Source organism: Strix aluco, chromosome 16 (assembly GCF_031877795.1).
Source record: "Strix aluco isolate bStrAlu1 chromosome 16, bStrAlu1.hap1, whole genome shotgun sequence".
NCBI lineage: Eukaryota > Metazoa > Chordata > Aves > Strigiformes > Strigidae > Strix > Strix aluco.
The window spans coordinates 9,023,738-9,050,677 of NC_133946.1; the positions used below are offsets into that span (position 1 = coordinate 9,023,738).

General features: G+C 41.6%; 1 protein-coding gene across 1 annotated transcript; it reads right to left on the minus strand.

Moving 5' to 3' along the window:
- Positions 1-23,210: 23,210 nt before the first annotated feature.
- FGF4 (fibroblast growth factor 4) lies at positions 23,211-26,269 on the minus strand. Its single transcript, XM_074842444.1, has 3 exons — positions 25,966-26,269; positions 25,093-25,196; positions 23,211-23,387 (listed from the first exon to the last, which is right to left on the minus strand). Exons 1-3 carry the CDS (start codon positions 26,267-26,269, stop codon positions 23,211-23,213), a joined length of 585 nt encoding a protein of 194 aa, XP_074698545.1.
- Between the last annotated feature and the right edge of the window lie 671 nt (positions 26,270-26,940).

Genomic DNA, 26,940 nt, shown 5'->3' on the forward strand with positions numbered 1-26,940 from the left:
TTGGTTAAAGAGACTCATCCCCACCTCTCTGCAACTTCCTTTCAGGTAGTTGTAGAGGGCGATGAGGTCTCCCCTCAGATATAAGATATACCACAAAAAGAAGAGAACAGATATGTTACCAGAGTTTTGCTTCAAACTCACAAGAGTGCATACTCAGAGCTGTGGTCAAATGATGTTCAAATACATCTGAAGCCCTGGAGAGCCAGAGTTAATCAGGTGATCCTATTCTGTCTGATATAGTGACACTTCCCACAAAATCAGTCCCAAAGAGGTACTAGGAAGCTGGGATGTGCAAGGACTTCTGCAACGAGACCAATACAGGCACACTAATCCAAACCTGACACTGGAGCAATTTCACTGAGTTATACCTGGGATTAATTTGTTCCATAAAGGTCTAACTTCATTTCACTGGAGGTAGACAATTGTTTTCTTTGTTAGGAAGGACACTGAGCCAGGGGCTCTCAGGTAGTGATTTTTGGGAAGTCAGGAGTGGGATGAAAGGGGTTTAACTATGCCTGTTTGCTTGGGGAATGTCATTGTAACTCTGCTTAAAGGCAGACTTTTTCTCAAAGCGCCTATGATAATAATCCTGATCTGTTGTAAAATTGATACCATAAAGACTTTTAGTCATGAAGATGATAATGAATTATATTACTAATAGTATTTGGTAGGCTTATGTCCATCTAAGTGGTATTTTAGCTAGACTCAGGTTTGATTGAGAACTTACGGGACAATTGTTATGGCTTATGTAATGTTGAGGATCAGACTACTCTATAGTTGTCCCTGATGGCCCATAAAGGTAAGATGCCTTTGAGAGGTTCATCTGAGGCTTTACAGCATGTGCAGTTTACACACTGTAGCTGTCTCAGGAGGATGATTCCACACTAGAGTCATAGAGTCAATGGAACTGTGTATGTACAAACACATATGTAAACAGGTGTGTGCTAACAAAGAGCTAGGTTTCCTCACGGCTGCTGTCAGCTCAAACTACTTTCTAAGCTTGCCTTTGTGCTTTCTTAGGGAAGGTTTGAGGGGTCTGAACTGCTGCAGAGCAAGACACCTCCATTCTTTACTTGCTGTTAAATCACCATTGCATTGTGCTAAAAGTTGTGGAAGGTTTCTAGTCCTGCCATGGTTTGATGAAGATGGCACTGATTTTTTCTGTGAGAATCCTACACTTGCCAATATATACGTAAGATCAGCAGATACTTGGCACAGTGAGTCTCTTGAAGAACAGAGGTGGAGAAGTGCCTGGCTTCAGATTGTCCCTATACAGGTTAGTTCCTGATTGCTTAATCCTGTTGAGACTGAAGGATGTGAAAGGTAAGAATCATGTGTGTCTGGGGAACTTCTGCTTCTATTCCAGTGTAGATAGCTGTGGGGATTTTGGATCTGGGCTTCAAACACTTGACCAAGATCAGATAAAAAGAAGTATGAGGTCTATGCTGAACAAATTACAACAATTTACCATGTTGTGGAGTAGAAGAGGCAGAAAGGGGGTTAAGGAAATCAGCTAAGACTCACAGTTTTCTTGTTGCCTATTATTTCATGCTATACTCTGCCGCTTATCATTACTAGGAATTGCAAGTCACCAACAGAACTGTATAAACTGTTAGAGAGATGTAAATGATTAGTGAATGCAGTTGAACGTTGTGTCAAAGTGTCAATTCAGTTCACAAGTGCTTATTCACCTACTGTCATCACTTCTGATTATTATGATACTACAGGAAGGACACTTACTGAAACGATGAAGCCCTTTATGAAACAGTTCTGAACAAATGTAAACTTAAAAAAGTACAAAGTTTCCTAATGGCATCATTTAAGGCTGTTAAGAACATTTTGTACACAGCCATATCCTCAGCTTCTGAAAGGCAAAGTGATTCAGCTGAATCAGTAGAAGTCTAACTTTCACCCCAGCCCATATTCTGGGCCTAAAACCATGGAGAAATATCTCAGAAGAAATAAAATTCTTGTGCAACTCCTCCAAAATCTGTTTAGTAGATGGAGTTAGTTTACCTGGATTTTAAGGTGTGATGGTATCTTCCCTCCCTCTTCACAAGACACCCAGACTCAATCTTTAATATAGGTGATGGCCATCTAGAAAGTTTTTACAGTGGCTTTGCTCAGGAGGCAGGAGATGAAGATTACTGATAACTCTTCTTCCAATTGGAGGTCAGAGGAAATAATTTTCTGCTGAAAGGAAGCCTATAACATAACCATGGAGTACCTGCACAATTTACCAAGAATCAGGAAACTGAGTAACTTTCCCTGATGTTCCTTATTGCAGCTTCTTAACTAGTCACATTTGCTACCATGAAACATGGCTGTGGGACATCTGGGGTCAAGAACTGATGGACAAAGGTTATTGAAGCATCCTGACAGTGCAGCTAAAATTGACCTTTACTTGACAAAGCAGAAGTAACATGGGATCTAAGAGAATGGTATTCAAATAGCCAGTCCATCCAAAACATTGCATTTGGATTGATCCTAATCAGCCATAATTTCCTAGTTTAATGGCCAATTAAAGGCCATTTGAAAGTAAGAGAAGCAGAACAAATCAGCATGGAAAGAGCCTGGATGGTCTTTAGAAAGTGATTCAAGTTTACTTAGGCTTTACACATCTGACTAGTGAGAAAATGAGTATGTAATGGATGTCTTACTCTAAAAGTAATTCAGATTCATTAAATAACTTGTTTCAGTATGAGATAAAATCTGAAGCATCGCTGAAAAGTGAAATGAAATACCTGCATTAAAACAAGGGATTTATCTACCTAAACATCACAGCAAATATTAAATGAAATATAAAATTCCCCACTATCTGTCTCTTGAGTACATTATGTACCTCAACTTGATGTAAGAAGCAGAATTAAACTCAATATTTCTTTTATGTGTATTTACAAATGTGATCAGACATATAATGGTCAGAAGGATTCTAATTTACCATCTTTAAACCCCAAATGTTTTTATGTTAAATGCATCTTCAAATTTTTTCATTTTCCTGGAAATTTAAACATTACAGACCAAAAGTGAGAGCCACGTTGCCTTTGGTTCTTTCATGGCTGGAGGTCCCAGGAAGATCCTTGCATGATAAGAGGCAGGGGCACTTCAGTTCTTGAAGTGAACAAAGCAGACCAAAGTGCTGAGGATGAAAAAGTGGAGTCATGGTGCCTCTTTCATATGGATTGGTCTCCAGTTCATATACTCTTGAATATGGATCTATTGATTTAGGCACTCATTTTGCAAATGGAATTGTAAAGATAGACCCCCCAACTAATTCTGAATATAACTCGTTTCAGAAGATTTCCAGAGCAGGGCAGGAATCCTTCTCATAGCTGTGTGTGGGGCATCAAGGTCTCATTCAATAGTGAAGGCTCCCTGAGGCCTGTATATTACTCTTTATCAGAGGTCTCTACCAGATAAAGCCTGCAACAAAACAGCTACTGATTTCTGTTCCTGTAGCCTCACGCTGCAGAAGAGCTGCTACTGCTAGGCAGTAGACAGCCCTTATTCCATTCTCCTGACTAATAGACCACATATTGCCATCAGTGTGATTTGGATTCCGTTAGGCAGATGTGTCATTGATTGTATAATATTGTAGAAGGAACTAGCCAATACTAATGAAATAAAGAGCAACAGAACTATAAATGGACCTCACACAACCCCTTCCTATTTATGGCTTCAGTGGCAATATCAGTATCCCATTCCCAAAAGACAGGAATCCCCAAATTTACTTTTTCCTTAAACACACATGCAGACACCAATGACAACCCTTTGCACCATCATGACAAATAGCAGTGATACGAAAACTCGTTGATTAACCATTCACCCCTCACACTAACTGCCTGATTTACTTACATTTCCTTTAGTGCTGCATTTTAACTCTTGATTTCCTGAGAAAGGTAGCGACAGTCATATCAACTACAGTTGTCGCTGGTAATTTATAACCCTTGCTACCTAAGTTCCTTCTGCACTGTCCTTAGGAGATGATAAGACTTTCCAGTTATGTCTAGTCACAACTTTGCACTGAAACAGATCTTACTACTTGGTTAATGTGGTGGTTTGTCATGGCTAGTTTGTATTTCAGGCTGACTTCACCATATGGTACTGATTATTAATATTAATATTAGTATTAATATTAACAATAATAAGAAGGTAATGTTCAGAACAATATTGTTAACACTTTATTAAGAAAAGGAGCTAAGGCCCAATTATGCCTTCCGTGGAAAAAATTCATTTACTTCAGTGGGAATAGTCAAACATTTGGCAACAATTCTTGGTAGTAAATTATTAGAGTATCAATTAATATTTATGGTTTAGGCCTGTTAAGGCCTCATCAGAATGAAGGCTGAATTTTGCCTCACATTTTATGTGCCTGAGCAAATAAGCAACAATGTTATGTTTTTCCTTATGCTTCCTAGCATAATGATGCACAGACAATGAGTGGATTTTATAGTCTCCCAGCCTGAACACTTATTCCTAGAGAGTTTTTCTCCTGTTACAGATGTGAACATGCATGGCTACAGCTTTTCCAATTTTAGATCAATGAGCCACATAGCAAAGAGCATCAAGTTGGCAGGTCCTCTGCATTCATCTGAATGAAATGAAAGGGAGCTCAGTTCTTGGCTCCAGTTTTCTGTCAATCCATTGTCATTCAACAAAACGGACCAAAGAGAAAGGCGATCAATCCATAAACTCGTGAAGCCTCAGTCTCCAGCTGTCATCAGCTTTGAGGTCCCTCCACTGATCTTATCTGTTGCAGAGTGATTGAAAGTAATTTGTTTTGGTTGAAAGTAATTTGTTTTGGAGAGTAATTAGATTATCTCTTGGGGGGCTTCCTACCTGGTGACCCAGTGTTTCTCCTTGGCTTGCTGCTCATTAACATCAATTACCATAGAGACACTCTTCAAAGGAAGGCTTGCACTGCCCAGGGTGGGGAACCTATTAAGAAATATGCTTCTCATTCCTGCTAGGAGATAATAAACCTTCTGATGTCAAACAATTATTTGTGGGTCAGACACATATGATCCCACTGGGGCTTAAGCCTTTCATTTGCCATCCAGTGTGAAATGCTTAGTAATTAGGAAATGAGCTAGATCTTTCTATAACGGTGCATATTGATGTGAATATCACAGGCTCAAGCAAACTGCTATGTAATATTTGTGAGCATTTACTAACACTAGACACATATTCCACATTTGCAGAGGTACTGGATTGGCAAGCAAAATACATCTCTGCAGGGGGAAGTGCAGAGGGGCTCAAAAGTTCATGCTTTGACTCTTGTCCCCAGGAGCAACTCTTTTTAATTGAGACAATTATTACAGTTATGCATATGACACAGCACTGATAAGCTTCATAATAACAGCAGTATCTATTTTTTTCTCTAATCATGTGAGCTTTAAGTGAGTCATTGCCTGACTGTGATATTTACTGGTAGTGATTACATCATTACTACTATGCCATCCCACAGAACATCACAAAATAAACAAGAACCTTAATGATTCACCTATTGAACCACATCTCTTTTTCAGACACAGCAAATCTGAGCAATAAATCACCCCAGTTATGCATTAATTTACAAATATTTACTCTAAAACTTTCCCTTGTTACATCTGATATTTGTGCTGCTTGGACAGTAGAAAAAGGTTATAGAGGGAGCAGAAATTATCTTTAAAGGTAAGGTTGGTTGTTGGGGCTTCCCCAGTTGTGTAGAGGTCCTAGTGTCACAGAAAGCCCCGGGCTGGCCCTGGGCCTGCAGGATGAGCTGGGGTTGACCACAGGGAATCTGGGGAAGAAACACAGTGAAAACATCCTTGTTCTGCAGCTGCTCAAGGCTACCTGGTCCATAGGGAGAGGAATGTAAGTTGGGGCAGCCCAAGAGTCACAGTAGAAGGGAATCCTCACCAGTGCTTGTAGTCATCAAAACCCACCCTGTTAGGTGATACCGGCTCTCACATTTTAAACATGTGCTACAAGTCCTTTAAACCTCTTTTCTGAAGGGCTGCTAAATGCTAACATCTGAAGTAAATAACTGCCATTTTGTTTTCATTTGTCTTGTTTGAGTAATTAGGTCATTATATCTGAAAGTGATTGTTTTATGCGTGCCAAGAGCGAATAATGAAGACCTTTGATGAATCCAGCGAGCAGCATGTAAATGTGGGGAAGGAATGCAGAGGCAAATGAATGACCTTTCTGAAACAGAATTTCTCCCTGCGCCACCATTTTTATCCGCATTAAAGTCAGTTAATGCGTTTACTTTTTCCTGCTGTGTATATTATAGTTGATTCTTCAGTGCTTCCTTTTCCTAATAAAATGCACATTGTCCAAAGTGTTTGCAATGTTCTTTAAATAGGCTACTGTGGGCCTGTTTATGAGCCAGTCAGCGGCTGCTCGTATAGAGCTAAACATTTCCTCTTCCCATAGTTTTCAAGGAGTGCTTAGAACTTAATTAGTTTGTCAGATTGCATTTATATAATTTTGATATTAACGCTGAGCTATGGATGGTCTTTAGCCACCTTCCCAGCTCCTAAATGAAAGTAAAAAAATAAACCAGTTTTATTTCTCATGATGGTGTTAGTTAGAAGGACTGAACAAGCAATGGAAAATAAATAACCTTTTGTTTCTCAGGACTGATCCTCACAGGAAAGGGCAGATTGACTGCTTCCACTTAGCTGCTCATGTATGGGACATTACAGCCCAGTGAAACCAGATCGACTTCGTGCACTCACATTATATATCAAACTGAGTAAAGCAAAGCAAAAAACCTGGAAATATCATGAGAAGACTGGCAATGATTTTGTTTTGCAGGCCTTTACTTTGAGCCCACGGTGGGAGGAGAGCTGCTTGTGCCTGTGAGCATCTTCGCCAGCAGTGCAAGGGTACCTTGCCTGAAGCAAACACCTTGAACTGTGTCCAGTGTGGATGCTAGGTCCTCAGCACCTAGGGGCAATTTTGGAACAATTCATGTTTCTCATACCATATTTGTTTTCTTAAATAAATATTTTTTTCTGTGCATGACAGACAACAGGTCTGAAATTAATGAATTTCAAATCTTGACATGGCATCTGATGAACTCTACTATAGATTTCATTTGTTTGCTCAGCAGAAAGCATGGTAATGTTTTACTATGCACTTTAGATGCTTTGACTCTGTCCTTCATATCCCAATTCATTGCCCTGCCAGCTTAGGGTAATGAAGTGAAGAGTGTGAACCAAACTGCAGTGAATTCTTCACCTGAGCTTTTATATCAGTCTGCCTGCTCTTGGTGGGAGCTGATCTCTGTTTACAAGGTGATTTCTAGCTCTTTGTTCTCATGTTTCTGAAGTGTAGGTCTAAGGAATTATGGAGGGGATTATCAATGATTTCTTATTTACTTGTGGGAAAGCTACCAAGGTAGGTATGCAAAGCAGGCTTATAGATAAAAAAAACTATATGTGGATCAAAAGGGATGAATGTGGCAACATCCCCGAATTTCCTCTTGGGAAAATGTCAGTTTTCCCAGTCAGAAAACTGCAAATCATACAAAGTCATAATAGGGAAATGAGGCAGGTCACATATCTCAGAAATCTTGTGGGTAGATGCTCCTGTTTACAGCTGGTTTACGGTTTTGAGATTTTTCTGGGACTAGAGAAGATAGAATCAGAGTTTAAAGAATGAACCTCTTATCTGGAATGCAATACAGCAAGTAGGAGCTAATTCTGAAATGAATTTCTCATCCATGGGATCACAGGACAAGATGGTTCCTTAATGGTTTTGTTAAACAATGTGACTCATGTGGGTCTTAAATCTCCTGTCTACAGAAAACCTGTGTCCCTTCTTGATTCACCGCCACATTAGTGTAAGAGAGGAAAAGATGGATAAAGTGACAGAGGTATCCATTTGTATTTTTTTATCCACTGAATATCTTACAAATGTAATTGCCAAATCATTTTCTGTGAACACTACAGAGCAAAAATATTTTTTGTTTGGATGGTTGATCAGGAACGCTTTAGAAGCAAACTTTGAGTCATTTTTAAATGCGTAGGTTACTCAGCCAAGGCACAGAAATGCCAGTGTATGAATTAGGGAGCCACTTGCCCAGAAGGGTAGGAAACACCATGTCTGTGCACATCCTAAATACAGAAAGTTCAACAGCTTTTCTCTTTGAAACAGGTACCAGCCACAATTCTAGATTCATATTAGAAAGTATCCACTGGGTACTGTTTGCATGGGCATGCTGAACAGTTGATCACAGGTTAATTAATTAATAAAAGTAATCATCTCTTTGTAGGCAATTTACAAAGTCCCATGTTACTGTCATGGAACATTCAACCATCCTGAGCTACAAGGTGATTTCTTAAGCTCCAGAAAGTAAAGTAACCAAATTACAAAATGCCAAGTGCAGTTGTGAGGGGTTTATCAGCTCATGTTTCCCTTTATCCCAAGATCTGAGTGCTGGCCTTTCCACATTTCCAGTTTATGGACACAGATTTTGCCCACCATGCCCCTTGACGGCTTTGCTGAGTCTGCCTTTTCCAACTTGATGCTGCTCTGTAATCCCATTCAATCTCCCACATGAACAGCAGGGCTGTGAGAGAACCTACAGACATTAACAACTCCTAGTAGAAGAAAATAAAATACCAGAACCCTCTTTATTTGGCTGACACAACGATCCTGTACTAGCTGGTTCATTAAAGGGATGTTGCAAGATAGTGATTACAGGGAAAGTTCAGCTGGTTTCCCTTTGAAATATGTAAAGGTGCTGTTCAGGTAATGGTTTTTAATGTCAGTCCTTTTGATGTCTGCAGGCTTTACACTCACACATCTGGAAGCCTGCACACCTACCTATAAACAGACTTTGCAGCTATGTTTCACAGCTGGCTTTACAAAAGATCAGCAGGACGCACATCACTTACAAATGCCACTCTTCTTTCTCTTTAGCTGGCTTGAAATTGTATGTTGTTAACTTGTTACTTGCTTTGGTGATTGTTTTATTCATTTTCTTTTTACTCACCTTCAAAGAATAAGCAGGCTGGCCCCACAGACTTTGCTGTGTTGCCATAGGAATAGCCGAGGCTGGGAACCAGCATTTGTTCTTGGAAGCTGATTCAAGACCTGCTGAGGAGTGTGTGAAGGCTTTGCTATGGTGCTGGGTGCCCCCAGCCCACCATGAAAGAGCTGAGGATATCCTGTCAATCAAAGGAGATGTGGTGGGGTCAGTTCAGACACAAATCTTACTAATTCCTGTCTCTCTAGCCTCATATTTTATTACATTTTACTTCTAGATTCAACTTCAGTCCTTATAAGGAGTGACAAAATGTCATTATCATTCAAAAACTGCTTTATGGAAGCAATGTCTATGGAAAACTTCTTAGTGTCACAGCTCAGAAGCAGTATGCATGTTCTTACCCAGAAATGGGAGTAACCATCATTACTTTTTGAAAGACTTGGCAAAAAATGCCATTGTTTTTTGAGATGCTGTTTGATTTAGAGAGTTGGCCATGTCTTCCCAGGGAAATGCTGTATTGGTCATGCTGCCTGGTGCCAGCGACCTACCTCATGAATAAGCAGGTTTGGGGCTTTAAGATTGCTATGTTAAACATAAGAGTTTGCTACTTAGGACATAAGATGAAGGATTTTCCAAATTCACAGTTTCCCTGCTTTCCAATTGGGTCTCATGTTGAGCTATTTGAGTTAGGGATAGGATAAATTAAAACACAATTAAAACATTATCTATAGAGAGCTTTTAGACCAAACTGGCAGAATGTGTAGCAGGAATTCATCAGCTCATCTCTCTGTGGTACTCAGTTTGGTCTAAAACCTCCATCTAAATAATGCTTTTACTACATCAGTGCCCACCCATTGCATTTTTTTTTAAATAAACACAGAAATGAGGGAATGTCCCATTTTATTCTCTCATTTCAAAAAAGTACCGTATCTTAGACAAGACAGGTTTTCAAAGAGCCCGTTCCCATCCAAGTCCATCAGTTCTCCCTCCCCTTCTCCTCCCTAGGAACACATTCCTGCAAAACTTGAGTTGAAATCGCTTTGTTATTTTCCAGTGTGCTCTGCCAGTTTGCGGCCCATGCCATGACACAGCATTCCTCCTGCTTTGTTTGGGCTGCTATGATTTTGAGCTGACATTTAGCAAAATTGCATTAATGCCTCCCTAAGACAAGACTCCTTGTTGAATGCAGTTAGCTGAAGTTGCAAGTTTTAGACACAGGCATGAGTGGGGCGTGCAGCCATGACTCCCAAAAGAGAGTTCCCCTCTTCCTTGGAGGGGTATGGCTTGTTTTGCCCTGGAGCTCACCTTGAGCATGAGTTGCAGATCTGAGACAGCTGGATAGAGCAAAACCATTCATTCTTGGAAAAGAAAGACTGCCATTTACCTTGCATTTCAGGGAGCAGGCAATGTGGGGAAGACTTTTCCAAACCCTATAAAGACACTCATCATGCACCTGTGCAAGGCTGAGTGCGGATTCTTTGGATTGATTATTTTGGTATACGGATCTGGGTCAACATGCTGAATATATTTCCTTTCCACCATTTGATTTAGGGCTTGACTTTACTGAAGTCAATAGAAGCTCCCCTTCTTGCTTCAGTAGACCTAAATCAAGGCTGCAATATATACTGCAACTATAAATTATATCACTGTAAGAGTATGTTTGTTACTTAGTCAGTGCTGATACATCTTTAAATTAGCAGCAAATGCTCTTTTAAAGCCATCAGAGTAAAAGTTGTTCACAACAAACCATCCACTCTGCCAAAGGAGGCAGCTTTTGCTAATAGAGGCTTATAGGTGTTAGCTGGATAGGTGAACTAAATAGTAAATGTTTGCTTTCTACTTAGCGAATGTCTGTCATAGCCCTGCTAAGTAGCCAGAAACAAATTATGTGTGAAACTCAGCATCCCTCTCCCTCTCTCTCTTTCTCTCCTGTGATAGATATTTGCTTATGCAGCCCAAGTCCTTAATTTAATTAACAGGAATATGCTTATTTTACAAATTATAACCTTGTAATCTCCTTAGCAGGAAAAAAAATAACATTTTTACCACAAGCTATTCTTTGTTGTACATCATTTTATTACCAACATTGTTGTGGCTGTCTATTTATTAAAAACTAAATTAGCCTTTCTGACTATTTCCATTAACTTACAAGTGGAGTTTATTTATAGAAAATAGATGGGAAAGCCACAAAAATATCCTGAAGCTGTGTGTCATTAAACAGACTTCTAGAGTAGTTCAATTCTTTAAGTGCTTGTGTCAATTATAAAATGAATTAGCATTGACTGGTTTTAATATTTGCTTTGACAGAATAATTGAGTGGATGCTCCTTTAGTGTCACTGTTCTGAACAAAGCTGTAAACTGCACACTTCAGTGAAATTTTATAGATCCTCATGAAAGGTAAAAAATAAATAGATATTGATAGCTAGCAGAGGTATTTTTAAGTATATATATATGTTTATATCTATACACACCTTCATAGAGCTGCAGCTGTTTACTTTTTTGTGATCCTTCAGCACAGCGTATAAAGGATCTGTGCTGGTTCTGCCTTAAATGTGGATTTATGACTGTCAGTTCATGCACTCTTCCCTTTTATCAGGAATATATCCTCTAGTGCACTCCCACCACCAACATAAAGAAATATTTTTATTGAAGGTCACATGTAAAGGCAATTCTGTTAACACAGCAACTTGTACAGGTGAGTGCCCGACTGTCCCTATGAAATCAGTAGACATCTGTAAAGCTAGTGGAGCTTTCCGCAGAAACAAGAGGACAGCATGTTTGATGCTTCTATAAATAGAATCAGAACAAATCGGCAAGCGGATGCATATTTGCTTCCATAAATTTCTTAATTAACTTTTGGAGAGTGTAAACAATGAACAAATGCAAATTTATACCACATTATCTTCCAAAAATCTAATAGAAGGAAACCTCAGATTTATGTCACCAGGAGAAGTGAATATGATCATTTTCAACCTGCAGCTATGGTACCCACCTGAACATATACAACTTTTTATTAAATGCATATATAGTCCTTGTTTCTACATCTGTTCACCTTTATGTAAGAGTCACAACAAAGTGATTACAGCAGAATATTTTCATGACTATTAATCTCTAATTCAGTGTGGGTCATTCAATGACTGCACTGGTAGCCTTATTTATTTTCTGTGATTTTTGTTCTGCAGAAGAGCAAGAACATTTGTTTAAACACTGAGCTTTAAACTAATAATGTCGAATATGCTTCCAAGTACATGCTTTCCCTCATTCTGTGAGGACACCAATTTGCACTCACCTGACTTGTAAGCAGAAAGTATCAGGAGACCTTTCTTCCACCAGTTAAAACCCAAAGAGGTATTTGTTGATTTTTCACCCTTTATTCACAAAATATTTTAACTAGTCTATTTTTCTGTTCTTCATTTTGCTGTGTACCTGTGACCACCAGTAAGCTGAGGCTTAAAGGATCCAAGTAAGTCCTAATGATATGCGCTAATTATTTTACTAAGGCCACCCAGGTATGCATAGGAGGACTTTATTTAGAAACATGGTAATTACAGTCAATTTTCTAGTGTGAACATTGCCATTGTGATATTTACTTGTCAATAAAAAGTGTAAAAGCCCCAGACTGAAATGAAATGTCTCAATTTTTAACCTCAGGAAGTATTTTGACAGACTTTCAACACATTAACCATTGTGCTTGTATTTACTGTTTTATTCCATATTTTGGACTAAGATGTATTCCAAAAATATAAAATTTACTGAACAAGCTCTAGTCTATTACAGCCTGAGGAACAATCATATGAAGTACCTCATTCCATGAAGTCACATTCTTTGCTATTTACTAATCATTAATCCGAAATATTAACTCCAGGAGTTATTTGCCAAGGCATGAAATAACATGGTATTTTATGGCTAGAATACCTATTCTATAATTTAAATTTTGTATATATGTATATAATATATATTTAAATGAGCAAAATAAATAGCAAGAATTAATTTTAAAACAAGTCACGGTCTTGGGTGTGACTAGTATTACTAAAGATTTGTTCAAGATGCTAAATTTCTGAACTTTGAGGTCAAAGACTTTCAGTTTGTCTTACTCTGTAATTCCTTAGGTTTCCATTTATAGATCTGACTTCAGCAGTGTTTCTACATTCAAGTTCTTTAAAATGTAATCACTATTTAACACAAAGCTATGTGTAGAGATGGCCATCTATATAGATATCTTTCTGCTTAAAATACACTTTGCTTTGATTATTCCATCAAGGCATACCTCCTTTGCACGGCATAAGACTATCATAGATATATTTATAACTTACATAGTTCTATAAATACATAAGTGCTTTTCCTTGACCATCCTAAGCATGCTAAAAAAAACCTGTGCTGAATTGCCCACACTTTGATTGCCAAAACAGATACGATCCAGTGAATCATATCTGATAACATATCAGGGAGCACAAAGGACCTGGGTTTTATGCTTTTCTGGCTGGTAAACAGACACTTGATGGTCTAATCCTGCTTCTGCTGTGCTTTGTGCCTAATACACTTTGTTCTTCAGACAGATGCGTGTGTTGATCTCTCCACCACTGAGGCTAGGCCATTGCTCGCTGAAAGCTGGTTTGATTACCTGTGCAGCCCTCACACTGGGGAAAGAAACTGCAAAGGACTGAGGGAAAGGAATTATGTGGGTCAAAATAAAATACAGGCAAGTGAAAAGTTCTGTGCTAACCTGAAAAGGAGCTTGAACTTAATGCAGAAGATGAAAACCAAGGGCAGATATGGACCAGAGCAGTAAGAAAGATTTTTAAACTAAAAGAGGGTAGATTCAGACTAGATATAAGGAAGAATTTTTTTACAATGGGGGTGGTGAAACACTGGAACAGGTTGCCCAGAGAGGTTGTAGATGGCCAGTCCCTGGAACCATTCAAGGTCAGGTTGGACAGGGCTCTGAGCAACCTGATCTAGTTGAAGGATCATAGAATCCTTTAGGTTGGAAAAGACCTTTAAGATCAAGTCCAACCATTAACCTAGCACTGCCAAGTCCATTACTAAACCATGTCCCTAGGTGCCACATCTACACATCTTTGAAATACAAGCACATCCCTGGGCAGCCTGTTCCAATGTCTCTTCTCATTGCAGGGCAGGTAGGACTAGATGACCTTTAAAGGTCCCTTCAAACTCAAACCATTCCATGATTCTATGAGAATAAACGCACCCTGACAAGGGTCTAGCAGATAGTCCTTGCATATTAACATTTGTGGGAACAAACCTGAGTCACAGGGTCGGATATAGACACAAGTCGCTCCCCTTTTGGCAGAGTTTGCATCACCGCTGTTCTGACCCATGCTAGCCACAGCAGGCAGGTCCAGTATCTTTGGGCTTAACATGATTAACAAGGTCTCCAGAATAATATCTAACAAGAGATCTCAGGGAAGGAGAAAGACTAGAAAAGGCAGGAGAGAGAGGGAGGGTGATATGAGGTAATGCAACTAAGAAAAGGAGAGTAGAATATCAAAGCAGGAGTATGAGGGAAAAAGAAATGGCAAAACAAAAGGAAAAAATGTCAAAATGGGATAACGTGGAAGAAGGAAGGGTACTGGGTTGAGTGGGGGATATCTCTGGGCAGAAGCAGGCTGCTGCATGCAAGGAGGAAGCTGGGCATGGGCAAGGTTGCTGGGGAAAGGCAGTGCCAGTCACCCTGCCCTGGCAGAGGAAGGTCAAAAACAAGGGAAAAGGCAACTGAGGTCATTTTCCTTAGGGACTGTGGAAAAGCAATAATAAATTGCAGCCAAAAGATAATAAATTGCAGCCAAAGTTATGGCTGTTGGCAGGTTGAACCTGCCTAGCTGTGTGGGCACGGCCACTCCCGGAGCAAGCACCACAGGGGACCGGAGGTTGTCGTATGGCAGTAACCTCCCGGCTGCAACGCTCGTGCCCAGGGAAATCAGCCCACTTATCTCAAACCTCATTTGAAGGAAAGGCACCAACGAAAAGACACTTTGGCTCCAGAGCAAGACAACATGGGTGAGATAGCAACTTAACTGCCTTGGTTAATGTGTAACTCCTCATGGACGAGCTCCTACTTGCAGTAGTATCAACGTTTCTCAGAGCAGGATTCGACATGGAAGGTGAGTGCTGGGGAGCTGTAACGTGCCCTTTCCCCACCAGGTAATACAGAGCCACTTTGGTGGTCTATGTTAAACAGGAGGGAGAGGAGAGGGACACCAACACCTGACAGAGCAGTGGTTCTCACCCCGAACGGTGCCTGGTGGAGGAGCTGAGGCTCTCCCTGGTCTTTGCTGGCTGGGGAGGCTGCCCCGCCACAGGGCTGGGAGCAGGCTTGCACATGGGAAATAGCCATGATGATGTTGGGTTTCAGTGTTGATGGTGGGCACAGGGAGGCACTGGAGCAGTCTTGGCTTAGTGATGAAGGAGCCCTGTGGAGACCATCCATCTCACTGTGCTGTTCAGCCACAAGCTGCTGTGAGCCAGCCTGGGGCAATCCCCGCCACCGACAGGGATCACAGTGGGGACCCAGTTATCATCCGGCCAAGTGAAAGAGCTTATAGAAGAGGTTTGTGCAATAAAAGCTCCAAAATGTTCCTCATGGATGAACTTGCCGAGCGGCCGTCAGTCAGAGGTGCACGGCTGGACATTTCTGCTAACCTTCTTCGACAATATCCCCAGAAGCTTGGGGTCTCTCTCATCTCTAATGGATGCTCATCCCACAGGTGGTACTTCCTTTCTTCTCACAAGCACCCTTAACCTCAGTGACATTAAACAGCTGTATTGGCCCCAGCTAGCATTACAAACACTTTTCTCGAAGGCACTGGAAGCAAACAGATGTAGCTGTGGAGATAATGAAAAAGTATGTAAATAGTAGATCCCCAGAAACCACAGAGTTTTACCAAGTGGCTTTGACACTTGCCAAATACCTTTAAGCTGATAAAGATCTGATTTGTACTTCAGAGGTAACCTGATTAGCAACCAATTTGAATCTGGAATATGTTAATTGGTACAAACATCACTAAATCACTTTCTTTAACCTATATGAAGTAGTGTGAATGAACGATAGTGAAGGTCAACACAGCCTGGGGAGTCATAGAGAATGGGTACTTCTGTATCTACCTACAATAAAATAGTATGATTAGTAATAAAATGTAATTGCATGTACACACACAGAATGACACTAGTAGATACCCACGGTCAATCCAGCACTCGGAATTTAAGAAAAACTTAATTAAACCTGCCCATGCAACAAAAATCTGGTCATGCACCACCTTTTTTGTCAAGAATCCTGCCCCATTCAGTGCCTAGTAGAAATGGTGTTCACTAAATGAACAGCCATTCCCAGTTTTATTTTGCTCAGCTGGAAGCTGTACAGCTTATTGATCCCATGCTCTTGCAAACTCAGTATCTGTGCATCTCACAAATTTTAATATATTAACGGATACAAATTTGGACACTGTTTAATGAGAGCTTGGAAATGGGGAGCTAAAGCACAGAAATATTAATGTCAAAAAAGTACGTTAATGTAAAACTGCCCAGGTTGAAACCTTCTTGGCATGGTACTTCATAGTGCTTGTCATTAACCGTCATATGTAGCCACAATAAAGCTGCAGCTGAGTTAAGTTTCAGGTGCTCACCATCTTCATCACACTTTGTGGTGTCCCATCAGGCATTCGGAAAGGAAGGGCTGGACCACTTGTTGCACCATGTTGCTGGCATTACAGGTTACCTGGTGGCAGAGATGACACTAACATCTGATTCTCCAGCATGGCACTGAACTATTTTCTCCTCAAAAACCTATTCACTATATAATTTCTGTCTCTGTAACAAAACATATGAGGAACCTATCAACAACTGTCTTCATTTTACTTCCTTGCTTCAATCCCAGCATGGGATCATTCAGGTTGCAGGTCCATTAGCAGCAGGAGACTTTGCTAAGGAATGGTTCTCAAAATTCAGTTTGTCTTTAGCATGGACAAGACATATCTTCTAATATCATACTGAAAAGGGATTGCACCATTTTTGACATGCTTGCAAAAAGGAAAAAACAATCATTGTCAGTTTTCAGGAACATTTATTTGAATTTTATAAATTTTAAAGTATATATAAATAGTCTTAAAAATGAAAAGACAGTCAATCTGTTCTATAGATATCTCTAAGTAACTTCTTTTTAATGTATAATGAAACTTACAATATAAGAAATTGTCATTGTTTTATATTAAGAAATTGTCTGCCTTAAATGACTGGCCGTAGACAATTCTTGGCATCATATAAAGCTTTTTTTTTTTAAGTAATCAATTTTTAAAACAAACAGTTCAGGGTAATATTTCTTGTTTGAAGTCCATAAATCATGGTTGGTGCACAGGAAACTGAAATCGTGCTGTGCCTCCCTTTTGCTTGTTGTATTGCCTGAAAACAGCTAGGTATTACAATTTTGTACTATCTAGATTATTTGGTAGAAGAAGAATTGGGATGGGTTTGGTTTTGGTTTTGTTTTTTTTAGCTTCAGACTGGGTTTTCTACATTAAAAATTTGTTCCCATCTGTGCTCAGCAAGCAACAATACTTTGTGTCATATAAAGGGAGCTGCAGCGTTTCAGGCAATTCCTTTTAACTTTCTTGCTGAAGTGTTTGATAGTCTTTATCAAAAGAGTCCTCTCCCCTTAACAGACTCTCTTTAATTGGCCACTTGCATGGTCAGTTAACATACTGCGGTGGAAACCAAGTGGTAAAGTGTGAACAACCGAATCTGGCACTATAAACTCAGTGACCGCGCTGAAACCTGTGGCTATTTATATACAAGGCAGTGTTTTGTCATGCTGATTTTTATTAGCACAGATTAGATACAGACAACTTGGTAGATGTCACGGATGAGTCAGAAAATGTTAAGCACGGACCATTTATAACATGCAATTCTGCAAATGAACGATGGGGCTTGGAGCCTTGTCTCTGTCCTTCCCCTGGCAAGCAGGGACACGGCACCGGGCCAGGCTGGCACTGCTCCTCTTCTGTTTATTCTACAGAACAGGCGGGACCGATCACTGGATGGGGGGAAATGTGCCTGGCTTACAGAAGGGATTAATCCATCCTCAGGAAAGATTCTCTGTTGTTCTGTGCAGAGAAATCATAGAATCATAGAATCCCAGGTTGGAAGGGACCTCAAGGATCATCCTGGTCCAACCTTTCTGGCAAAAGCCTGGTCTAGACAAGGTGGCCCAGCCCCCTGTCCAGCTGAATCTTAAAAGTGTCCAACGTTGTGGAATCCACCACTTCCCTGGGGAGATTATTCCAGTGGCTGATTGTTCTCATTGTGAAAAATTTTCCTTTTGTGTCCAATTGGATTCTCCCCAGGAGTAACTTGTACCCATTACCCCTCGTCTTTTCCTCATGACTCCTTGTCAAAAGGGAGTGTGTCTCCATCTTCCTTGTAGCCACCCTTTAAATACTGGAACATGGTGATAAGGCCTCCCCTAAGCCTTCTCTTCTTGAGGCTGAACAACCCCAGTTCTCTCAGCCTTTCCTCACTGGGCTTCCCAGTGCCCTGCCCATCCCTGGGGACCTCCTCTGGGCCCTCTCCAGCCTGGCCACATCTTTTTTGTATAGCGAGGACCAAAATCGGACACAGTATTCCAGGTGTGGCCTGATGAGTGCTGAGCAGAGTGGGATAATGACTCCTTTATCTCTGCTGGGGATGCCCTTGGTGATGCAGCTTTCTTGGCTTTCTTTGCCACAGCAACACACTGTTCACTCACGTTGAGCTTGTTGTCCACCAGGACCCCCAGGTACCTTTTCACCGAGCTACTCTCAAGCCAGGTAGATCCCAGCCTGTGCTGCACTCTTGGATGATGTTTTCCCAGGCACAAGACCTTACCCTTGTCCTTGCGGAACTTCATACGTTTCTTGTTAGCCCACTCTTCCAGACTATCCAGGTCTTCCTGCAGGGTGGCTCTCCCTCTGAAGTGTCCACTTCCCTGCTCAGTTTGGTATCATCAGCAAACTTCATCAGGGTACACTTGGTCCCATCGTCCAGATCACTTAAGAAGATACTAAAGAGAGTTGGGCCCAATATCACTCCCTGGGGGACCCCACTTGTGACAGGTGATGTTTGGTAGAGGATGGCAGGAGCACTGGGCATGTCTGGAGCATGGCAATGCTCTCAGTAATCTCAGAAATGTTGCTACATGTAATGTATCAGAGCCTATTTTTGAGGGTTAAAATTCATTTTCACCTTTAACGCATTTCTTTTACCACCTCCAAAGGCAATGTGCAGAAAGCTGGCTTATCAATGAAGCAAAAAATGGGTGATGCCAGAGGAGGAACATTTCTCTAGTTCTCTGGGACATCTCAAGCTGCTCTGTCTGTGGTGGCAACAGGCCCTTATGTTTTTGTGTGGGTAGGACCACATGTGCAGCATCAGTACTTTACGTGCTATGAATCTGCAAAGCTACTACTCTGAAATCTCGCCTTCCTAAAAAACAAGTCTTAGGATTTATCTCCAATCTTAAAATGATAATTGGATATCTCTCCAAGGCTGAAAAGATTTTTAACTCTGGCCATAAGTTTTTGTTATAATTTTGGAAGACCTGGCAGTCACAAATTAATGTTTGTTCTTTTTTACAAGCAAACAAAAAGTTAATTATGAAAAATGATTGTATATGTCTACGTGCCTATTTATTCTGGTTCTATTCATAGGAGTATTAAACACGCTGCAGCTATACTTGTCCAGTTAAAAAAACCACTTGTGCTACGTATTTACAGAGCCTATACAACTTTAGAGAGAAATTGCTCTTACTCAGAGTGAGGGCACTGGACATTCCCAGATCATCTATTGCCTTCCCATTTCTAGGAACAGGAAAAAGAGCATTACTCAGTGGAAAATAAAGTGGAGAAGTCTGTATCTTGGGGTCTGTCTTTTTGTTTTCTATGATCCTTACTTATCTGAACAAACTCCCTTTGCCATCAAGATGTGTAAGATCAAACCTGAATATTTTCATTCCCATTATATATCCTTCCCTAATCCTAGGAAGGGCGTAAAACTGAAAGTACGGAGATCTGATGTAGTGTGCACCTGTGTGTACAAGTGTATATGTGTGAGTCTATAAGCAAAAGTTCTGCAAAAGAATCTTGCCGTAAGGTGTGTGCGCGCTACAAAGCACTTCATATTTCTATACACTTGTATGAGTATAATCACTAATTACAAAAAGAGACAGTATCTCAAATCAAACAGGTAGTCCTACAACCTCTTGTATCAGTGTGGTCCTACTTCACAGAGAGAGAGCAACACTCATTAAAGCCAAAAAAATAGGCAATCAGGTTTCATTTGTAACATCGACATCCAGCAACATAAACTCCAAAGCTGGTTTGTGTCTCTGATCATTAATATCAGATGCTGCATGAAAAGCTGCCGTCGTTAATAGCCACACAAATGATACAAGTACGAATACTAGCGTGTGGCAGATGCAAGCGTGTGTATCTGTTACCGAGCTCGTGAAGCTGGGCTTTCCTGGACAAATTCCAGCTTTAGCAGGGGGAACTTTAGCTGAGTAAGAAATCCAGGCTGTCATTCGTGAAGTAGCTGGCATAGGTGCAAAGACTCCCCAGTCTTTGGGAAAGTGAAATAGCACTTTTTTTGTCTTTCATTGCAGCATGCATTCCCTTCTAAAGAGTTAAAATCAATACCAGGGTGCCATACGTTGCAAATGTTTATCATTTATTATGCATTTAAATGTGCACAGCACATACACCACAGTCTGGAACAGCACCTGTATAAAACTACAGACAGATTCTGGTAAATAGTGAAAGCTCATACCATATAACATTGTTATCAAGGTTTTATCACAATATTTCAAAGTTACAACAACTACCTCTGAGCATATCTTGTGTGAGGCCGTCAATTGTGGATTTAATGGAGTGAAAAGTGACAAAATAGAACCATTCCCAGAGAAAATCTTTGTGATCTGATTTTGCTATCTGAAATCTGGAACAAAATCATCGGTTGTCAGAGGTAGTGGTGATAATTACACAATGATTACTCACATATAGAAAACACAAAAAGTACAGAAATCCCCCAAATTACAGAAAAAAATATTAAAACTCCTTAGGCATGATATTTCCTAGGTGTTCTCTCTTGATTTGTCTTCCTTTTCTTAATTATTATTTTTGTTTTGACAGCAGCTGGCTTAAGATCTGGTCCTGATCTGCTCTAGTCTTACTGAACTTTGGTGAGTAGATTTTGTCTTCAAGGTCATGTGTAAGTAGAGGATACAGGCAACTCTATACCATCACAAAGGAACAAAGGTTTTTGTGTAGGAATGTAAAGAGAAAAAAAAAAACAAAACTGAACTCAGATTTGCATGTAGTCAGAAATAACTAGTTTAGATTGGAAGATGATCTGTAAACATCCTCTAAGTCATCAAACATTGTGGTTAGTCCTGGTTCCCACTTAACATATTGATGCCCCAAAGGCAATGTATCTTAAAGAAAAAGAAAGAAAGAAAGAAAGAAAGAAAGAAAGAAAGAAAGAAAGAAAGAAAGAAAGAAAGAAAGAAAGAAAGAAAGAAAGAAAGAAAGAAAGAAAGAAAGAAAGAAAGAAAGAAAGAAAGAAAGAAAGAAAGAAAGAAAGAAAGAAAGAAAGAAAGAAAGAAAGAAAGAAAGAAAGAAGACAAATGGATCCTTTTAGTGATTCCCCCATAATCAAAACTGTCTTTTCCTTCATCACATTAGAGACATGAGTTACACTTGCAAAATATATAAAGAAAAATATAGAGTTACTTGATGACGATATAGTACTGCAGCCTGACAGCTGTCTGCAAATATTTTCACCATGATTATCCTTACTAAAAGTAAACCACTGGGTAAAGATAGCTCAAACGTGACAAGGCTCAAATAGGATGCAACCAACTCTATCCTGAATACTTTTGGCTACATATGGAAAAAAAGAGAGATTTGGGATTACGATTGTTCCCCCAGGCCCTCCTCCAGAACTGTAAGACCAAGCAGAAAAGAGTGTACCTTCCTTCCATGCAGATCTTGTTAGGAAACTGGCTTTGAGAGTTAGTGAGGTAGAAATTAATCAACTTTGTCAGGGAATGAGACAGAAAAAAGCAGCATATTTCTCCTTCTAAATACTGCACCAAAAATAATAAATAGTACAAAACAACCCCAATTCCTTGTGATAATCTAAATTCTCTCTGTGGAGCTTGGGTTTTCTACAAACCAGCAAATGCTTTTGCCTTTTAAAAACTTATGAGTATTACAGAGTTTCACAAACTTTGAAAAATGAATATAGTCTCCAAATGTGAAAGGGAATTTGATTTGAATAGAATATAATTGATTCACGGTAGCATTTCACAGTGCGCTTGTTGGGGGAAGGACAGACACATTTTTTTTAGCCTAATGCCAAGCAATTGTATCAAATATAAACTTCCATTAAGGGCCACAAAAGATCGCATGCTCCTGTTTATCTAAATAGAAAAAAAACCCCAATCCTGCTGAGTTTATATAGGTGTTTAAGCCTCTCTAGTGCCTGGCAGCTCTAAGAAGACGGACTGCAGCAAAGTTCAAAGTTCAGCACTGGCAGATCTAAAAACAGATTTGTGGGGTAGCTCTTCAGCACCGTGCTTTCTGCACCGAGGTAAACCGATACTGTTCCAATTAAATAGCAACGCCGCACAAAGGAGGTCAAGCATTGTGTGTGGCTCTGCGCTGGCATCCCACCCAGGCACCTCCGCCACCGCTCCTTCTCGGAGGCCAAGAGCTTCTTTGGGAGTCACGGGGGGTTTGGAAAACACACAGAGGAGAATAAAGCCACCATAACAAACAAACAAACAAACATGTGTACAACGATAAACACCGTACAACACACAAACAGTGCAAAACATTGTAATAGAGGAATTGAATTTCACCTGGTTTAGGACATGGAGTAGCAGCACACCTGTGATAACTTAGAAACGAATTAAATAAACCACAAAACAGAAACCTTCTACTGTTGCACCATGAAATGAAATACCTTGGGTTGGAGGTTTGTTTTGTTTTCAGAAATTAAAAAAAAAAAATCGGAACTATAAATAAATTTTGTGGCAATATATACAGATTTAAATAATTAACTTAAATATCTTACACCTACTCTTGCATAAAACTCTCCAGTAAAAGTGCACTATGTTTCTTTTCCCCAAACGTGTTCTGCGTCTTCCCCTGTGCTGAGGTAGGTCTGAAGGGTGATGTCTCAGATTCTAGGAAGAAAATGTGTCACTGTCATTGTGGGAGATACTTTATTGCCTTTCTTTGTTCTTCCATTTTTGCTCAGGGCTATGTACATCCCGGGATAAATCCTGGATTCATAAGCATTGTAGTTGTTTGGCAGGAGAATCTCTTTGAATTTGCACTCGTCATTGAAATGGGTCTGAAATGAAAAGGAAAGAATGAGAGGGAAGGAATTTTAAACATCAGGTGTGGAAATATTCTTGCTACCAGGTGTAGAAGGTGTGCTGTGGGGAAATGTGCAGCTGACTCCCCCCCACTTAGTAATCTTTTGAAGTGGTCGCCCAAACGAAGCTTCAAACAGGACTCAGGAGTCAGAGGATCATTAAGGATGCTGTGTCCAGGCCAGGCATGTACACCTAAAGGTGGGAAGGACACCCACAGCTATGTCTGCACTTGTGAGGGACACATTTTAACAGAGCTGCAGTGGGGTAAGGCCCAAGCCCAATTCTGTTGCCCTGCTCATCTAATTGCTCAGTGGTTGTCCTACCAGCAATAAACTGCCTGAGATGCTTGAGAAAAATCTGAGTGCTAGCACTTGTTCATGTTGCTTAAGGAGAAAGAGGCATTTTAAAGACACTCAGCATAGACAGTATTATCTGCTTCTTTAGTTTTAAAATTGAAGGAATGATTTGGATAACATGTTAATGGATCAGGAAAGCAGAGCTGATAAAAGGCAGAGGTTTCATTTGCAAGTAAGTACAAAGAGGGACAGGTGTTACAAGTGTGTTATCTGCAGAGTAACAAATGATCTCGTCCCTTATTATTGGGCAGAAGCCTAGTATTTTGTAAGAGAGCTCTCAGCCTACCAAGCTGAACACTGCACTGGGAATTACCTTATCCAAGACACCAAAGCAGCAGTTTTCCTAAGAAATTATGCAAATTTGCAATTTGGTGACTGATTCTGCCTGGCTTTTGTATAAGTCAAATCCTCTGTAACAGAAATGGTGCCCCAGAAAATAATTCTGCATGCTTCGTGTCTTCATGTGGAAATGCCCTAGTTAACTTTGACATAGTTTGGCTCTTCCTCAGCTCAGCCAAGTTTCTTCAAAGCATACTTGAAAACATGGAATAGAAAAGCCATGGGTAAGGAAGGAGATCCAGGAATGTGGGTTTGAAATGATGCTGATCACAGTAACGTATACAGAGGTGAACTCAAAAGCAGGAGGACAGCTCAACATGGACAAAGACATGCACTGTTATTGTCCACCTCAAGTATATTTTATAAGATGCCTCTATCTTTTTCAAAGATTCAATGTAAAAAAATACCTGTATTGTCTCCTAGTAGATCTGCCACCTTATAAATAGAAGTCCAAACCCTGAGGATGCTGAACTGTCATGGAAACAGACTCTCCCATCAAGAGCATTAACAAAGAGTGATCAATAGCTGTGTGACAGGCACTGATTCATCACATCATAAAGGTCATTTGTGGGGGCATGGCTGATCACAAGTTCAAGTGCCCTTTGAGAGATGGAGTGAGTGATTGCCATACCCACTTAAGGCTGTTTATATTGAAATACAAGAAAGATATGGACTGAGGCTAGCTTGAGCTCTTGCCACACAAATGACTACTCTGTTGGTCTATGTGGTAGGCAAGGTGGGTAGCCATGGCTGGGTGACTGTAGTTTTATGGGGGAAGCAAGGAAGTGTAACGCAAAAGGGTGGGTGTTACTTCAAAAGCTTGGTGAACAGCATCCGTGGGCAGCACACTTTCTGTTGGCAGGACAGCAAGGGCTGCTTGGTGTTGCCTGACCCAGGAGGGGGCTTGGGCAGCTTCTAGCACCATGCACACCTCTCACCCCAGCTGACCATCGTCCCCTCCCCAGGCATACAATTGGCTACTTACAGATCCATAGAGTTTGCCTTTGCTATTCATGGCGACGAAGAGTCCACTTCTAACACCGAATATGCTCACCACTCCTCTTTCCACCGGGGAGATTTCCAGCAGACCTGGAGAGGAGACGCAGGAATCAGGGGGACAAAGGGCTGTGCCCTGAAGGAGTGTGTGGTGTCTGCTGCGCTCACCCAAAGGCTCCCAGCCCCAGTTGGGGTGTGGATACCCGTGCCCCAGGAGTGCTGTGGGTGGCCACAGAACCCCAGCCTCACGCTCCACGTGCTGCCCCATGTCCCACGCTGGGACGCCTCTTCTTTTAGCCAAGTATCTATTTTTACTTTGCCCCCAGGCATCCTCCTGTGTAGACGAGGTTAAAATAAGCCAGTGCGCTCGGGGCGAATGAAACATTTGTCATCAGTCAGCTTAGATCCCCCCTCCCGGATCTCTTATTGTTTCAGTTGGATATCAGAGCCCTGGGGCCACGGGGTTAAGTCCCCAGCAGATGCTTCTCAAATTTGGGGGAGAGCTGGGCAGCCCAAACGGGCAGCCCAGGGCACTGCGGGACCCTCCAGATGTTGAGGCAACCCCAACACCTGATGCTGCCGGCTACAAGGGGACAGAACGGAGCTGAGCAGCGCCGGGCGAGCTCCGCCGCCGTCCCGCTACCTCCGGGGGAACCCGGGAACCGCGGTGCCGGGGAAGGGCGGGGGGGGGGACGGACTTTTTAGGGGAGTTCGAGGTCTGCCACGCACCCACCCTCCTTCTGCCACATACCGCTCTGCGGGGCAGGTGAGCCGCTCCGCGCCCGCGGAACCGTCCTTAGGGGCTGTTCCGCTAGCGCGGAGCGGCTCACCTGCCCCACGGCGGGGGTCGTCGCCGGCTTACTGTATCGATTCTCGCTGTGGATCCCGTCGATGCGGCCGTCGGGCAGGACCTGGATGTGGAAACCGATGCCCACGTTGCAGTAGAGGCGCCGCAACCGTTTGATGCCCAGGAGGTAGTCGCCGTCGCGGGCGGCGTCGCGGCGCTCGGCCGGGAGACGAGCGACGGAGCGGGCGAAAAGAGCCGCGTCCCAGCGGCGTTGGCGGGGACCGGCGGGGAGGCGACCCGGGGGCGACCGGCCGCGTATCCCCCCTGGCCACAGTAGCCCCAGGAGCAGCGCCGGTAGCAGCGCTGCGGGGAGAGGCATCCCGGCTTAAGGGCGCGTAGCCAAGGGCCGGAGGCCGGTCGCTCCGAAAAGACGCTCGCCCCCCAGCTCCCGCTTTATACTGAGGTCAAAGGGGGGGAGAAAAAAAGAAAACCAACAAAACCCAAAACAGAACAACAACAACAACAAAAAAAAAGCCCCAACCCAAACCCAAAAAGCGAGGCGGGGGGGATGGGAAGGAGCCCTGCGCTCAGTCCCCCGAGGATCTGCGGTTTCCCTGGGCTGGCTGCATGGAGAGGAAATCCCGGGAGCAAGAGCTTCTGAACTTGATCTCAACTCCAGGAGTCTTGTCTGAAGTGCTGATCTTCTTCTATAGCTGCTCAGCCATAGCGCTTTAGCCCTGGCCACGATATTTATATATCCATGTGCGTTGGTACCTATTACATCACCACCTACTGCTGTCTGCTGCAGCCCTCCGGTTTAGCTGAAAGTCAAATTATCACCCCTAGATGCTTAACAATTCCAAAGCGTCTTGAAGGGAAAGGTGAGCAGCACTGGTGCTAAACAAGAGGGACAGCACAGACTTTTAAAAAGAAAAGGTCATATTTTGAACTCATCACAGCGGCTTCCTTTTCTTTCTTTCTTTCTTTCTTTCTTTCTTTCTTTCTTTCTTTCTTTCTTTCTTTCTTTCTTTCTTTCTTTCTTTCTTTCTT